Below are 16088 nucleotides of genomic sequence, written 5' to 3' on the forward strand. Positions count from 1 at the left end.
GTATAAAAAAATGGGAAAAGTTGTCTTTTGCCAAGATATTTCTCTCACCCAGCATGGGTATATGTAAAATGACACCACAAAACACATTCCCCACCTTCTCCTGAGTACGGAGATACCAGATGTGTGACACTTTTTTGCAGCCTAGGTGGGCAAAGGGGCCCACATTCCAAAGAGCACCTTTCGGATTTCACAGGTCATTTTTTACAGAATTTGATTTCAAACTCCTTACCACACATTTGGGCCCCTAGAATGCCAGGGCAGTATAACTACCCCACAAGTGACCCCATTTTGGAAAGAAGAGACCCCAAGGTATTCGCTGATGGGCATAGTGAGTTCATGGAAGTTTTTATTTTTTGTCACAAGTTAGTGGAATATGAGACTTTGTATGAAAAAAAAAAAAAAAAAAAAAAAATCATCATTTCCCACTAACTTGTGACAAAAAATAAAAAATTCTAGGAACTCGCCATGCATCTCACGGAATACCTTGGGGTGTCTTCTTTCCAAAATGGGGTCACTTGTGGGGTAGTTATACTGCCCTGGCATTCTAGGGGCCCAAATGTGTGGTAAGGAGTTTGAAATCAAATTCTGTAAAAAATGACCTGTGAAATCCGAAAGGTGCTCTTTGGAATATGGGCCCCTTTGCCCACCTAGGCTGCAAAAAAGTGTCACACATCTGGTATCTCCGTACTCAGGAGAAGGTGGGGAATGTGTTTTGGGGGTGTCATTTTACATTTACCCATGCTGGGTGAGATAAATATCTTGGTCAAATGCCAACTTTGTATAACAAAATGGGAAAAGTTGTCTTTTGCCAAGATATTTCTCTCACCCAGCATGGGTATATATAAAATGACACCCCAAATCACATTCCCCACCTTCTCCTGAGTACGGAGATACCAGATGTGTGACACTTTTTTACAGCCTAGGTGGGCAAAGGGGCCCATATTCCAAAGAGCACCTTTCGGATTTCACACGTCATTTTTTACAGAATTTGATTTCAAACTCCTTACCACACATTTGGGCCCCTAGAATGCCAGGGCAGTATAACTACCCCACAAGTGACCCCATTTTGGAAAGAAGAGACCCCAAGGTATTCACTGATGGGCATATTGAGTTCATAGAACTTTTTATTTTTTGTCACAAGTTAGTGGAATATGAGACTTTGTAAGAAAAAAAAAAAAAAATCATCATTTTCCGCTAACTTGTGACAAAATATAAAAAGTTCTATGAACTCACTATGCCCATCAGCGAATACCTTAGGGTGTGTACTTTCCGAAATGGGGTCATTTGTGGGGTGTTTGTACTGTCTGGGCATTGTAGAACCTCAGGAAACATGACAGGTGCTCAGAAAGTCAGAGCTGCTTCAAAAAGCGGAAATTCACATTTTTGTACCATAGTTTGTAAACGCTATAACTTTTACCCAAACCATTTTTTTTTACCCAAACATTTTTTTTTTATCAAAGACATGTAGAACAATAAATTTAGAGCAAAATTTATATATGGATCTCGTTTTTTTTGCAAAATTTTACAACTGAAAGTGAAAAATGTCATTTTTTTGCAATAAAATCGTTAAATTTCGATTAATAACAAAAAAAGTAAAAATGTCAGCAGCAAAGAAATACCACCAAATGAAAGCTCTATTAGTGAGAAGAAAAGGAGGTAAAATTCATTTGGGTGGTAAGTTGCATGACCGAGCAATAAACGGTGAAAGTAGTGTAGGTCAGAAGTGTAAAAAGTGGCCTGGTCTTTCAGGGTGTTTAAGCACTGGGGGCTGAGGTGGTTAAGTGTGTAATAGGTTTTCGTTCGCGTTATGTTTGTAGAAGTGGGGATGGTATAGTAATGTGTATAGGGATATCAAATGTATAAGAAAAAATGTACATACATGTATGTAAAAAAATAAATATATAATATCTGCATACAAAGAGCAAGTGATAGTACACACATATAAATTCTGCTGAGAAAATAAAAGGATAAAAAGATTGTACATAAAAGTGGGATCACTGCATACAGTCTCTATTGCCTAAGAGGCCGTGTTCTGCAGCGTCGTACACAGTATGATGTGGTACAGTAAGATAGAACAATGGATAAAAGGTTTTTTTGTGTTTAAAAAAATACCGACATATATATTAAAATATTGTGGTATCATAGGTAAGTTTACTCACTTCACGAGGGGGGCGGTTTACCAGGATAAGCATAATACACCTGTAAACCGAGTATTCCCCCAGCCTGGTTCGCTTCTAGAGTTTTAACGGATGAAGGCAGCCAAACACACGGGTGCTTCTCTTCAAAGGTCTTTATTGCATGTATATAAAAATCCGGCTCAACGCGTTTCGGGACAGGCACGTCCCTTCATCAGGAGAAATAATGTCTCTGTGTTTGGTCACAGGTATTTATACCCTAATAGTCCTATTAAGATGGTTGTTAAAATGGCCACTAATTGGCTAAAGGGCGCCAAAAAATGGAAAAAACGCACCAAAAATGCATTAGGGGACCGCCCCTGTGTGGTAAAGGGCGTTTTTAGCTGTTCAGTGATGTCAGCCGGAAGGGGGAGTGTCCGGCTGCGCTTTTCCGCATAACCGGAAGTTGTTTGCGCTCCACGCTGGAACGCATCGTGGTCGCCTGGTGAGGCAGCAATATCAATGTATCTGGGGCTATGTATGGGGACCGCCCTTGAATGAGGGAGGGTGTTTTGGGGCAAATTATAAGGGGGCCGCCGTTGGGAGGTGTTTGGCCAGCAGATCTCTGAAGCCGGCTGGGAGGGGGAGTGTCCGGATGTGCTGAGACGTCTGTGCGTTCCAGGTTGGAACGCAACACAGCATCCGGTCTGTTCACCTCATTTATTCCTAGGGGCGGTGTGTTTCTTCCGGAAGTTAGACTCTGCGTTCCAGGCTGGAACGCACTTGATACTTCCGGTTTATCGATATTTCTTTTGACTGTATGAGCTATGTGGTCTGGCTACAAGTTTGGGGGGAAGTAGTGTCGTCTCGTGCAGTGAAATCTTCTATGGGGTGTATGGACTGGGCTTTTTTGTATAATGAGGATCGATATATTGGAGAATCTTCTCCATGGCATAAGTGTAGTATGTCATAGGAGGGATATAAATATAATATAATAATATGGAATATAAAAAAAATGGAATATAGAAAATAAAAAAATGTTAATTTTTTTTAAAAATAAATAAAAAATAAATTAAAAAAATGGTGAAAAGTAGGAAAAAAAATAGTAAAGAGATGGTTCCAATGGTGGGGTTTAGTACTCAGAGACATATGTATTAAAATGTATTAAAATGTGGTTTCGATATAATCGATATTTTGATAAATAAATAGATAAATAAATGTAAAATCGGTTTCCTCTTTGTGTTATTTTTTCGTTGATTCTTCTCTATATATGTAAATGTGGGCAGATAAATGTGTGTACTTACTCTTCAGATATAGTCTGCTTACGTCGCTCTTTGCTACACCTTTTTCTTTTTTTGTGTTTCCGTACTCTATTTCGGTTTCTTTTGGTTGTTTATTTATTTTATTTAGGAGTTTTTACATATATATATATATATATATATATATAATACTTCGGTGTTTTTATCTAGCAGTTTTTTAATAAGTGGGAGATATATGTTGGTTGGGCAATCTGGGGTGGTGGCAGGGTTATTTTTGATGTGGGTGGTGTAGTGGGGTCTGGCTATTATGGTCAGTTTTTGGTTAGTAGTAATTGTTGATTAATAGTTGGCGTGTTCCAGTGTTTCGTTTAGGCCAAATGGAGTGAGGGTGTTTAGTTTAAAGATCCAGAACATTTCCTTCCTACAAAGTTGTTGGTAGGAAGGGGTTTGTTCAAGGGGGATGACCTTTAGATCTAGGGGTTGCCTTCGTGCGCTAGTGTGAAGTGGCGTGAGACGCTGTGTGTAGTGATTTTTCTTTTTATGTTTGATCGGTGTTCGTTCATTCGTTCTCTCAGGGTTTGTGTCGTGCGGCCAACATAAAAGATGTTGCAGGGGCATTGAAGTAAGTAGATGACATTTCTACTGGCACAGGTCATTTGGTGTGTTTTTTCCGTTTTTTGGCGCCCTTTAGCCAATTAGTGGCCATTTTAACAACCATCTTAATAGGACTATTAGGGTATAAATACCTGTGACCAAACACAGAGACATTATTGCTCCTGATGAAGGGACGTGCCTGTCCCGAAACGCGTTGAGCCAGATTTTTATATACATGCAATAAAGACCTTTGAAGAGAAGCACCCGTGTGTTTGGCTGCCTTTATCCGTTAAAACTCTAGAAGCGATCCAGGCTGGGGGGGTACTCGGTTTACAGGTGTATTATGCTTATCCTGGTAAACCGCCCCCCTCGTGAAGGGAGTAAATTTACCTATGATACCACAATATTTTAATATATATGTCGGTATTTTTTTAAACACAAAAAAAACTTTTATCCATTGTTCTATCTTACTGTACCACATCATACTGTGTACGACGCTGCAGAACACGGCCTCTTAGGCAATAGAGACTGTATGCAGTGATCCCACTTTTATGTACAATCTTTTTATCCTTTTATTCTCTCAGCAGAATTTATATGTGTGTACTATCACTTGCTCTTTGTATGCAGATATTATTTATTTTTTTACATACATGTATGTACATTTTTTCTTATACATTTAATATCCCTATACACATTACTATACCATCCCCACTTCTACAAACATAACGCGAACGAAAACCTATTACACACTTAAGCAGCCCAACATAAATCCACCATTCCCAATATTCACCACTATTGGCGCCCACAAGGGTTTATTAAAAAAGAGGCGAGATTTGGAGGGTATCCCTACCCACCAGTCCCCCGGTTTTTGACTAGTGGGGTACCTCAGGGGTCATTATTGGGCCCTAATCTCTTCAATATATTTATTAATGATCTTGTAGAAGGCTTGCACAGTATAATATCAATTTTTGCAGATGACGCTAAACTGTGTAAAGTAATTAACATGGAAGAGGACAGTATACTGCTACAGAGGGATCTGGATAGATTGGAGGCTTGGGCAGAGAAGTGGCAGATGAGGTTTAAAACGGACAAATGTAAGGTTATGCACATGGGAATGGTAATATTTAAGTTAGGCTACTTTCACACTAGCGTTTTTGCTGGATCCAGCAGGGGTCAGCAAAAACGCTTCCGTTACTGATAATACAACCATCTGCATCCGTTATGAACGGATCCGGTTGTATTATCTTTAACCACTTCCCATCTGGGCCCTTTGCCCCCTTCCTGACCAGGCCAAATTTTGCAAAACGGACATATCTCACTTTATGTGGTAATAACTTTGGAACGCCTTTATTTATCCAAGTCATTCAGAGATTGTTTTCTCGTGACACATTGTACTTCATGATAGTCATAAATTTGAGTCAAAATATTTCACCTTTATTTATGAAAAAATCCCAAATTTACCCAAAAATTAAAAAAAAAATCGCAATTTTCTAAATTTCAATTTCTCTGCTTTTAAAACAGAAAGTGATACCTCATAAAATATTTATTATTTAACATTCCCCATATGTCTACTTTATGTTGGCATCATTTTGGAAATGTCATTTTATTTTTTTAGGACGTTAGAAGGCTTAGAAGTTTAGAAGCAATTCTTCAAATTTTTAAGAAAATTGCCAAAACCCACTTTATAAGGACCAGTTCAGGTCTGAAGTCACTTTGTGGGGCCTACATAGTGGATACCCCCATAAATGACCCCATTGTAGAAACTACACCCCTCAAGGTATTCAAAACCGATTTTACAAACTTTGTTAACCCTTTAGGCGTTCCACAAGAATTAAAGGAAAATGGAGATCAAATTTTTAAATTTCACTTTTTTGGCAGATTTTCCATTTTAATCAATTTTTTTCTCTAACACATCGATGGTTAACAGCCAAACAAAACTCAATATTTATTACCCAGATTCTGCGGTTTACAGAAACACCCCACATGTGGTCGTAAACTGCTGTATGGGCACACGGCAGGGCGCAGAAGGAAAGGAACTCCACATGGTTTTTAGATGCCATGTCCCATTTGAAGCCCCCTGATGCACCCTTACAGTAGAAACTCCCAAGAAGTGACCCCATTTTGGAAACTAGGGGATAAGGTGCCAGTTTTATTAGTACTATTTTTGGGTACATATGATTTTTTGATCATTCAATATAACACTTTATGGGGCAAGGTGACCAAAAAATTGGTTGTTTTAGCACAGTTTCTATTTATTTATTTTTACAGCGTTCACCTTAGGGGTTCAGTCAAGTGACATTTTTATAGAGCAGATTGTTACGGACGTGGCGATACCTAATATGTATACTTTTTCTCATTTATTAAAGTTTTACACAATAATAGCATTTTTGAAACCAAAAAATTATGTTTTAATGTGTCCATGTTCTGAGAGCTATAGTTTTTTTATTTTTTGAGAGATTTTCTTATGTAGGGGCTCATTTTTTGCGGGATGAGGTGACGGTTTTATTGGTACCATTTTGTGGGACATACGCGTTTTTGATCACTTGGTGTTGCACCTTTTGTGATGCAACGTGACAAAAATTGCTTGTTTTGACACAGTTTTTTTTTTTTTTTTTTTACGGTGTTCACCCGAGGGGTTAGGTCATGTGATATTTTTATAGAGCTGGTTTTTACGGACGCGGCAATACCTAATATGTATACTTTTTTTTATTTGTTTCACTTTAACACAATAATAGCATTTTTGAAACCCAAAAAATTATGTTTTAGTGTCTCCATGTTCTAAGAGCTATAGTTTTTTTATTTTTTGAGAGATTTTCTTATGTAGGCGCTCATTTTTTGCGGGATGAGGTGACGGTTTTATTGGTACCATTTTGTGGGACATACGCGTTTTTGATCACTTGGTGTTGCACCTTTTGTGATGCAAGGTGACAAAAATTGCTTGTTTTGACACCGTTTTTTTTTTTTTTTTTTTTACGGTGTTCACCCGAGGGGTTAGGTCATGTGATATTTTTATAGAGCTGGTTTTTACGGACGCGGCAATACTAAATATGTCTATTTTACTTTATTTTTTCTATTTTAATTTTTTTTTTTTTATTCCTAACTTGGGAACTTTTTTTTTTTTTACATGTGAAACTTTATTTTATTTTATTTTTTCAACCCTTTATTTTTTTTATTTTTTTTTACACTTTTCGTCCCCCATAAGGTCATACAAGACCTCTGGGGGACATTTGCTTCACTTTTTCTTTTTTTTTTCACAGTTGATTTCTCCTGTAACTGGGGCTGAGATAGTAGCCCCAGTTACAGGACAAATGCACCCCTATAGAGGCTGTACAGCAGCAATCCTGCGCTGTACAGCCTCACAGCAGGGCTGATCGAGGTCTCTGAGAGACCTCACACAGCCCCTGCACTCTCCGGTCACGGCGGTCACATGACCGCCGGGCCGGAACAGGAAGCGCACAGCGCTTCCTTCTCTGCAGACACAGCGCTCGGTGAGCGCTGTGTCTGCAGCGATCGTGAAGGCAGGGACACCTGGGAACTGTCCCTGCCTTGTCTTAGGGTTGCCCTGCTGTCACTGACAGCGGGCAACCCGATCAGCAGCTGCACGATTAGCGTGCAGCTGCTATTTCTGACAGGACGTTTTAAAACGTGCTGTCAGAAATAGACGTCCACCCATAGGACGTTTATATCCTATGGGCGGACGTGAGGCGGTTAACATACCCAAGACAGATCCATCATGAATTCCATCGAAAGTCAATGAGGGTCGGATCCGTTTTCTATTGTGTCAGAGAAAACGGATCCGTCCCCTTTGACCTTGCATTGTACGTTTTGCTCCGTATCCCAGGACAGAAAGCATACCGCAGCATGCTGCAGTTTGCTCTCTGGTATGAGAACAGAACGGAATGCATTTTGGATTTTCTGTTCAATTCCGTTTTGTCCCCATTGACAATGAATGGGGACAAAGTGTAAGCGTTTTTTTCCAGTATTGAGACCCTATGATGGATCTCAATACCGGAAAATATTAACGCTGGTGTGAAAGTAGCCTTACTCATACATACTAAATTTCTAACTTAGATTGTGAGCCCCATTGGTGACAGAGTGATGCTAATGTCTGTAAAGCGCTGCAGAATATGTCAGCGCTATATACAGTACAGACCAAAAGTTTGGACACACCTTCTCATTCAAAGAGTTTTCTTTATTTTCATGACTAGGAAAATTGTAGATTCACACTGAAGGCATCAAAACTATGAATTAACACATGTGGAATTATATACATAACAAACAAGTGTGAAACAACTGAAAATATGTCATATTCTAGGTTCTTCAAAGTAGTCACCTTTTGCTTTGATTACTGCTTTGCACACTCTTGGCATTCTCTTGATGAGCTTCAAGAGGTAGTCCCCTGAAATGGTTTTCACTTCACAGGTGTGCCCTGTCAGGTTTAATAAGTGGGATTTCTTGCCTTATAAATGGGGTTGGGACCATCAGTTGCGTTGAGGAGAAGTCAGGTGGATACACAGCTGATAGTCCTACTGAATAGACTGTTAGAATTTGTATTATGGCAAGAAAAAAAGCAGCTAAGTAAAGAAAAACGAGTGGCCATCATTACTTTAAGAAATGAAGGCCAGTCAGTCAGCTGAAAAATTGGGAAAACTTTGAAAGTAAGAGCTATTTGACCATGAAGGAGAGTGATGGGGTGCTGCTCCAGATGACCTGGCCTCCACAGTCACCGGACCTGAACCCAATCGAGATGGTTTGGGGTGAGCTGGACCGCAGAGTGAAGGCAAAAGGGCCAACAAGTGCTAAGCATCTCTGGGAACTCCTTCAAGACTGTTGGAAGACCATTTCAGCGGACTACCTCTTGAAGCTCATCAAGAGAATGCCAAGAGTGTGCAAAGCAGTAATCAAAGCAAAAGGTGGCTACTTTGAAGAACCTAGAATATGACATTTTCAGTTGTTTCACACTTGTTTGTTATGTATATAATTCCACATGTGTTAATTCATAGTTTTGATGCCTTCATAGTCATGAAAATAAAGAAAACTCTTTGAATGAGAAGGTGTGTCCAAACTTTTGGTCTGTACTGTATGTGCGTAAAATAAATAAATACTAAATGGTAATACACTGACGACATGGAAGGGGGGGCACTTTACAGAGAAAGCTAATGATTTATGTATATTCTTTCACCTTAGTGCTGCTTCTCAAGTGTCCTTATTACTACGAAAAATAAGTCACCAGTAAATACTAAATGGTAAAACACATCCGTATGTGTTTTACGGACACACAAAACACGGACACCAGCAATGTGCGTTCTGCATTTTGCAGACCGCACATTGCCGACACTATAATAGAAAATTCCTAACGTTCAATTTTTTTCGGGCACCGCGGACCGGAAGATCTCCGCATCCATTCCGTCACCATAGAGAATGAATGGGTCCGCACCCGTTACGCAATTTGCGTCACAGATGCGGACCCATTATTACGGATGTGTGAATGGAGCCTAACACTGACGTGGAAAAGGGGTTTTAGTGAACAGCAAACTAAGTTGTAGAAACCAGTATTAGGCAGCTGCTGCCAAGACCAATAAGATTATGGGGCTCCTGTGAACCAGACAGACACAGCAGAGTTGGAGAGGGTTCAGAGGAGGGCAACTAAAGTAATAACTGGAATAGGGCGACTACAGTACCCAGAAAGAGTATCAGAATTAGGGTTATTCACTTTAGAGAAAACACGCCTGAGAGGAGATCTAATTACTATGTATAAATATATCAGGGGTCAGTACAGAGATCTATCCCATCATCTATTTATCCCCAGGACTGTGACTGAGGAGGGGACATCTTCTGCGTCTGGAGGAAAGAAGGTTTGTACACAAACATAGAAGAGGATTCTTTACGGTAAGAGCAGTGAGACTATGGAACTCTCTGCCTGAGGAGGTGGTGATGGTGAGTACAATAAAGGAATTCAAGAGGGGCCTGGACGTATTTCTGGAGCTTAATAATATTACAGGCTATAGCTACTAGAGAGGGGTCGTTGATCCAGGGAGTTATTCTGATTGCCTGATTGGAGTCGGGAAGGAATTTTTTCCCTAAAATGAGGAAAATTGGCTTCCACGTCATGTTTTTTTTTTGCCTTCCTCTGGATCAACTTGCAGGATAACAGGCCGAACTGGACGGATGTCTTTTTTCTGCCTCAATTACTATATGCACATAGAAACTCCAATGTACACGGAACATTAACATGATTTATAATGCTTTGTGCCCCTCTGTGATCTTTTTACTACAAAATCACAGTGAGATAAAGTTGTCACCGTGATTTTGTAGTTAAAAGATCACAGAGAGGCACAGAGCATTATCAATCATGTTAATGCTCCGTGCCTCTGCTGACCAGAACGGGGCTTGGCTCGCTTTCACGCAGTGGATTACCCACACAGGATCCACTCGTGTTAAAGAGTCCTAAGCCCAATGCATGGCTACACTCACCCAGTCCTAATAAAATCTGGTCCTACCTCATCCAGGGTGTCGCTGGCGTGATGTCCACTGGATCCAGAACAAGGTGCCTGTGGTGATAGAGAAAAAAAGAATAATCACATAAGGAAGGGATGGTGACTGCCCCTGTGAAATCTCCAGCAAGGGGCGCTGTGCTGGCCTGTAAGACTGAGCCATGCCAATGTATAGCAGGGTAAATGCTACTACACAGTACACTAATGCCCACCTTGTGGCCCCTCACAGTAATTAAGCCCACCTTGTGGTCCCTTCAAAATAGTTACGCCTACTTTTGTGCCCCCTCACAGTCATTATGCCAAGATGTGCCCCCTCACAGTCGGTATGACCAGATATGTGCCCCCTCACAGTCGTTCTAGCCAGATATGTGCCCCCTCACAGTCGTTCTAGCCAGATATGTGCCCCCTCACAGTCGTTCTAGCCAGATATGTGCCCCCTCACAGTCGTTCTAGCCAGATATGTGCCCCCTCACAGTCGTTATAGCCAGATATGTGCCCCCTCACAGTAGTTATAGCCAGATATGTGCCCCCTCACAGTTGTTCTGCCCAGATATGTGCCCCCTCACAGTGGTTATGCCAGATATGTGCCCCCTCACAGTAGTTATACCCAGATGTGCCCCTCACAGTGGTTATGCCAGATATGTGCCCCTCACAATGGTTATGCCAGATATGTGCCCCCTCACAGTGGTTATGCCAGATATGTGCCCCCTCACAGTGGTTATGCCAGATATGTGCCCCCTCACAGTGGTTATGCCAGATATGTGCCCCCTTACAGTAGTTATACCCAGATATGTGCCCCCTCACAGTGGTTATGCCAGATATGTGCCCCCTTACAGTAGTTATACCCAGATATGTGCCCCCTCACAGTAGTTATACCCAGATATGTGCCCCTCACAGTCGTTATGCTCTTTTGTGCACCCTCACTCTAGTTGTTGCCCCCTTTTTCCAGCTTTATGGAAAAAAACAACAACACATACTTACCCATTTCCCTGATGACGCGCTCCCACGCTCGCATCACGCTGCTGGCTGTGCTGGAGGCCGATTCCAGGGCCTTCAGCACTCCTCCCACAGCCAGCAGCGCGATGTGCGGCCTGCAAGGGGAGCGCCTGAGCTCTGAAGAACAGTGAAGCAGGGAGCGGAGAGGTCTCCCTGCTTTACTCCGAAAACAAACAGCTCAGCAGTGACAAGAACTGCCGGGCCAGGTGAGTGTGTCCCCCTTCCTCGCCTCTGCGCCCCATGTTTGAAGAGCGCTCTGACGGGGCCCGGGTTTGTCAGTGTACTTCATGCCAGGCCCCGTCAGATCGCTCCTATTACACGTGAGTGCAGCGGATCCCCTCCCCACGCCAGGTCCTACACCATCAATGTAAAATGTAGCCCCTTAAAATAGAGTTGAAGTATGTTACTTATTCGGAATGAAGTTTTATTACACATAAAATAATATGGCAACAAAATAATAATAGTAATCATAATAATAGTAATAGAATAACAATCTGATACCAGTACAGGTAAACTGTTTTCACAGGAAAAATGTGCTGCATAGCACAGAGAACAGAAAATGGGAATAAACAGCATGCCTGTGAAGATTTTACTGCTGGACGTTGGCTGCATTAACTGAAATACCATAAAAATATCTAGGAAATGAGCCAGGAAAATATGATCTTGGATAAAAAGTTCACTTCATTAGAATGTTACATACTGGGAGCCTGAGTGAATTTAATCAAGTTATGAAATAAGAAGGTAGTATACAGTGCATGAATGTTAAATGTGCTATATTATACATCAAGGGGTCAAAGGAGCACTATAGAGAATTTGGTACATCTCATAGACAAAGAATAAAGTTACACAACTGGTTTGCGTTGGACTATAGAAATGTGGTATCACTGTAATCTGAAAAAGAAGGGAACAGATCAGTTTTACCACATCAGGGACACTGTAAAAATGAAAGGAATAAAACTTTGGTATGCAATATTATTCATAAAAATTATGTCATTAAAAAGTAACATATGGTTATGTGAATGGAAAAATAAAAATGTTATCGCTCCAGGAAGACATGGACTAAAAAATGGACAATCTCAGGGAATTAAAACTGGGGCTAGAATCCAAAGAACATACTTTGATACATACATGAAGTTGAATACACCTCTGAGCTAATATATAGACTGCAAATCAGGATCAGTGCAAGTAATACATTGTTTTTACAAAATTGGGGGCCCCACATAAGCTTGTAAAACTTGAAGGGATTCTTGTTAACATGGGAGTTCAAATAGTCACACCAAAGCGCTGCTTGATTTCAACCAGTGATGCCCACCATTTATATACACCGGGTAGTAATAAAGTGAAAAGAGCCCTATCACATTTTACAAAAATTGATACCCAAACAATAGAACTAAGGCTCTAATTATTTGTACAAAAAATCTCTTTATTAAATAAACACGATCACATAATCATAAAAACAGCAGTAAACAGGTATATTATAGTGAGGAAAGACCCGAGGAGGACCGAGGGATCGACACACATGGGCTTACATAAATTAGTAAAGAGCGCCACAACAAAGCCAGAAGAAGAAAAAAAGTAACTCTGGATAATTAAATCCAATAAGGGTATACATAGGTAGTGTTGAAATAAAAACAAGCTCAGAAAAAATACCCAGTATTAGCGCGCCCGATCCCTCAGTCTCATTGTCCCAACGCCGTTTCGTCAGCAACCTGGCTTCTTCCGGGGATAAGAGACTAATGAGAACTCTACCTTTATATATCACTCCCATAGATGTAATCAGTACACTAATCCTCCTTCGGTGTGTGATAGAAATGAGCTCACCAATGAGAGCTCACATCATAAGTCAGGTGGTAAAAATGGGGAGGGGATTGGAAAGAACTTGAATTGAAATCATTACAGGTCAGCATGCGTCATCATGACACTTGGGTCACGTGACTGCTGCGTCGTCACGTCGTCACAAGTGCCGCCCATCAGTATTCTAATGGTATCTGTTAGTCGCTCGAAGATCATATTCGCGTTACTAGCAGCGATAATAATCGTAATATGATCGCGATGTACATCCGAATCGTAAAAATAATAATAATCGTAATATAATCATGGTGTACATCCGAATCACATCTCCCATCATAAAAAAAACAGGAGGTCGAAATAATCTTCGAAATGCTATGATCCCTAATTTGCATAAAAAAGGGAAGGGCAGGGGGAAGGAAGGGGGGAGGGAAGGAAGGGTAAAGAAAGAGATACATCATATGATTCCTGACATACCAGACCATTGGGTCACATGATCGGAACATCCCGATAATACCAAGCAGTATAACCGTACATAATTGCACAGATTAAATCGAGGGGCCAGTGTTATCGAATATAAATAAAGTGAATAGAGTGAACAATAGTGATAAGGGTGAACGGTGATGATTAAAGGATAAGAAAAACAGAAGGAGTGAGAATTTATAATACATCATTTTATATGGTGAAATACGAATAAATCCTAATACATGAGATAAATAATTGAATGATAAAATTCATATTACATGGTTTTATATGATAAAATACAAGTGAATCCTAAAACATAATTGAGTGATAACCAATATACCTATCAGAAAATTGCATTATCGATTGTGTGACCACTACACCTTATTAAGATGGCATGCATACCATGGTATTTATATAGAAAACAGTATATAATATATACTGTGACTATATAACGTTTTTATAAGTACTAAAACGTGAGTGGAAAATATATATCATGTTGCAGTGACTCTAAGAAAAATTATTTTGAGTACTAAGAAAGTTTTTTACGTACGTAAAAATACATAGTGAGCTATAAGGGCCTCGAATAAAAACCAGGGATATCCGACTTCATATGAGGATCTAACACAATACACATATAAAAATATCATCATAAACATGTCAAATAGCTACATCATCGTAAATAAGACTAAGAAGAAAAAGAAAAGAAAAAAGAAAATATTTATGTGTATTGTATATACACTAACCTAAAGAATTATTAGGAACACCTGTTCTATTTCTCATTAATGCAAATATCTAGTCAACCAATCACATGGCAGTTGCTTCAATGCATTTAAGGGGGTGGTCCTGGTCAAGACAATATCCTGAACTCCAAACTGAATGTCAGAATGGGAAAGAAAGGTGATTTAAGCAATTTTGAGCGTGGCATGGTTGTTGGTGCCAGACGGGCCGGTCTGAGTATTTCACAATCTGCTCAGTTACTGGGATTTTTACGCACAACCATTTCTAGGGATTACAAATAATGGTGTGGAAAGGGAAAAACATCCAGTATGCGGCAGTCCTGTGGGCAAAAATGCCTTGTGGATGCTAGAGGTCAGAGGAGAATGGACCGACTGATTCAAGCTGATAGAAGAGCAATGTTGACTGAAATAACCACTCGTTACAACCGAGGTATGCAGCAAAGCATTTGTGAAGCCACAACACGCACAACCTTGAGGTGGATGGGCTACAACAGCAGAAGACCCCATCGGGTACCACTCATCTCCACTACAAATAGGAAAAAGAGGCTACAATTTGCATGAGCTCACCAAAATTGGACTGTTGAAGACTGGAAAAATGTTGCCTGGTCTGATGAGTCTCGATTTCTGTTGAGACATTCAGATGGTAGAGTCCGAATTTGGCGTAAACAGAATGAGAACATGTATCCATCCTCTGATGGCTACTTCCAGCAGGATAATGCACCATGTCACAAAGCTCGAATCATTTCAAATTGGTTTCTTGATCATGACAATGAGTTCACTGTACTAAAATGGCCCCCACAGTCACCAGATCTCAACCCAATAGAGCATCTTTGGGATGTGGTGGAACGGGAGCTTCGTGCCTGGATGTGCATCCCTCAAATCTCCATCAACTGCAAGATGCTATCCTATCAATATGGGCCAACATTTCTAAAGAATGCTATCAGCACCTTGTTGAATCAATGCCACGTAGAATTAAGGCAGTTCTGAAGGCAAAAGGGGGTCCAACACCGTATTAGTATGGTGTTCCTAATAATTCTTTAGGTGAGTGTATATATTCCAGAGTCCCGAATATTGAGTCAGTCACGATAGACCAAACGAAGGGGTCCTCCCAAACAGTCCAGCGCTATTAATGGAACCAAATGCAGCCAATGCCGCACCACCTGACTCATCCGAACACACTGCAGATACATGAATACTGGAACTAAGAAAAAAGGGGAGAACATAACATTATTAAAACCATATAGAGTAATAAAAGAAATAAAAACAAGGGGCCAGACTGTGGCAGGAAACCAAAGACCAAAGGAACCTATAACACATATTATAAATATGGGACAAAGGACATATCATCATTTAATCCTCTAGGGACCATACAATCCAACTCATGGATCCATCTTACCTCCTTTTGTGCCAGGATTCTCCTCCAGTCACCACCGCGTGCTGTAGTATAGATACGGTCAATACCTTTCACTCGGAAGGTCGTACTGTTACAATTGTGGAATTTTTTGAAATGCCTGGGAATAGGTTTAAGCATAGTCAGATCATCTTCGCCATGGGCCGCCTCTATACCAAGAACATGTTCCCGTGTGCGTCTCCTCAATTCTCTCGTAGTCATGCCAACATAAACACGTTGGCATGGGCATG

The 16088-nt window shown here is 40.5% G+C and overlaps 1 protein-coding gene across 2 annotated transcripts in view; it reads right to left on the minus strand.

Annotated features, from left to right (window-relative positions):
* PDLIM4 (PDZ and LIM domain 4) overlaps positions 1 to 16088 on the minus strand; it is a 379210-nt gene that overhangs the window by 209720 nt on the left and 153402 nt on the right. The window contains exon 3 of one of the 2 annotated variants that reach the window (XM_040405182.1): positions 10468 to 10518. The exons of the other annotated variant lie outside the window; for it this stretch is intronic. Coding sequence (XP_040261116.1) covers positions 10468 to 10518 — 51 coding nt within the window. The remainder of the gene's footprint in view (positions 1 to 10467; positions 10519 to 16088) is intronic. 2 annotated transcript variants of the gene reach the window in all.

Source organism: Bufo bufo, chromosome 1 (assembly GCF_905171765.1).
Source record: "Bufo bufo chromosome 1, aBufBuf1.1, whole genome shotgun sequence".
NCBI classification, from domain to species: domain Eukaryota; kingdom Metazoa; phylum Chordata; class Amphibia; order Anura; family Bufonidae; genus Bufo; species Bufo bufo.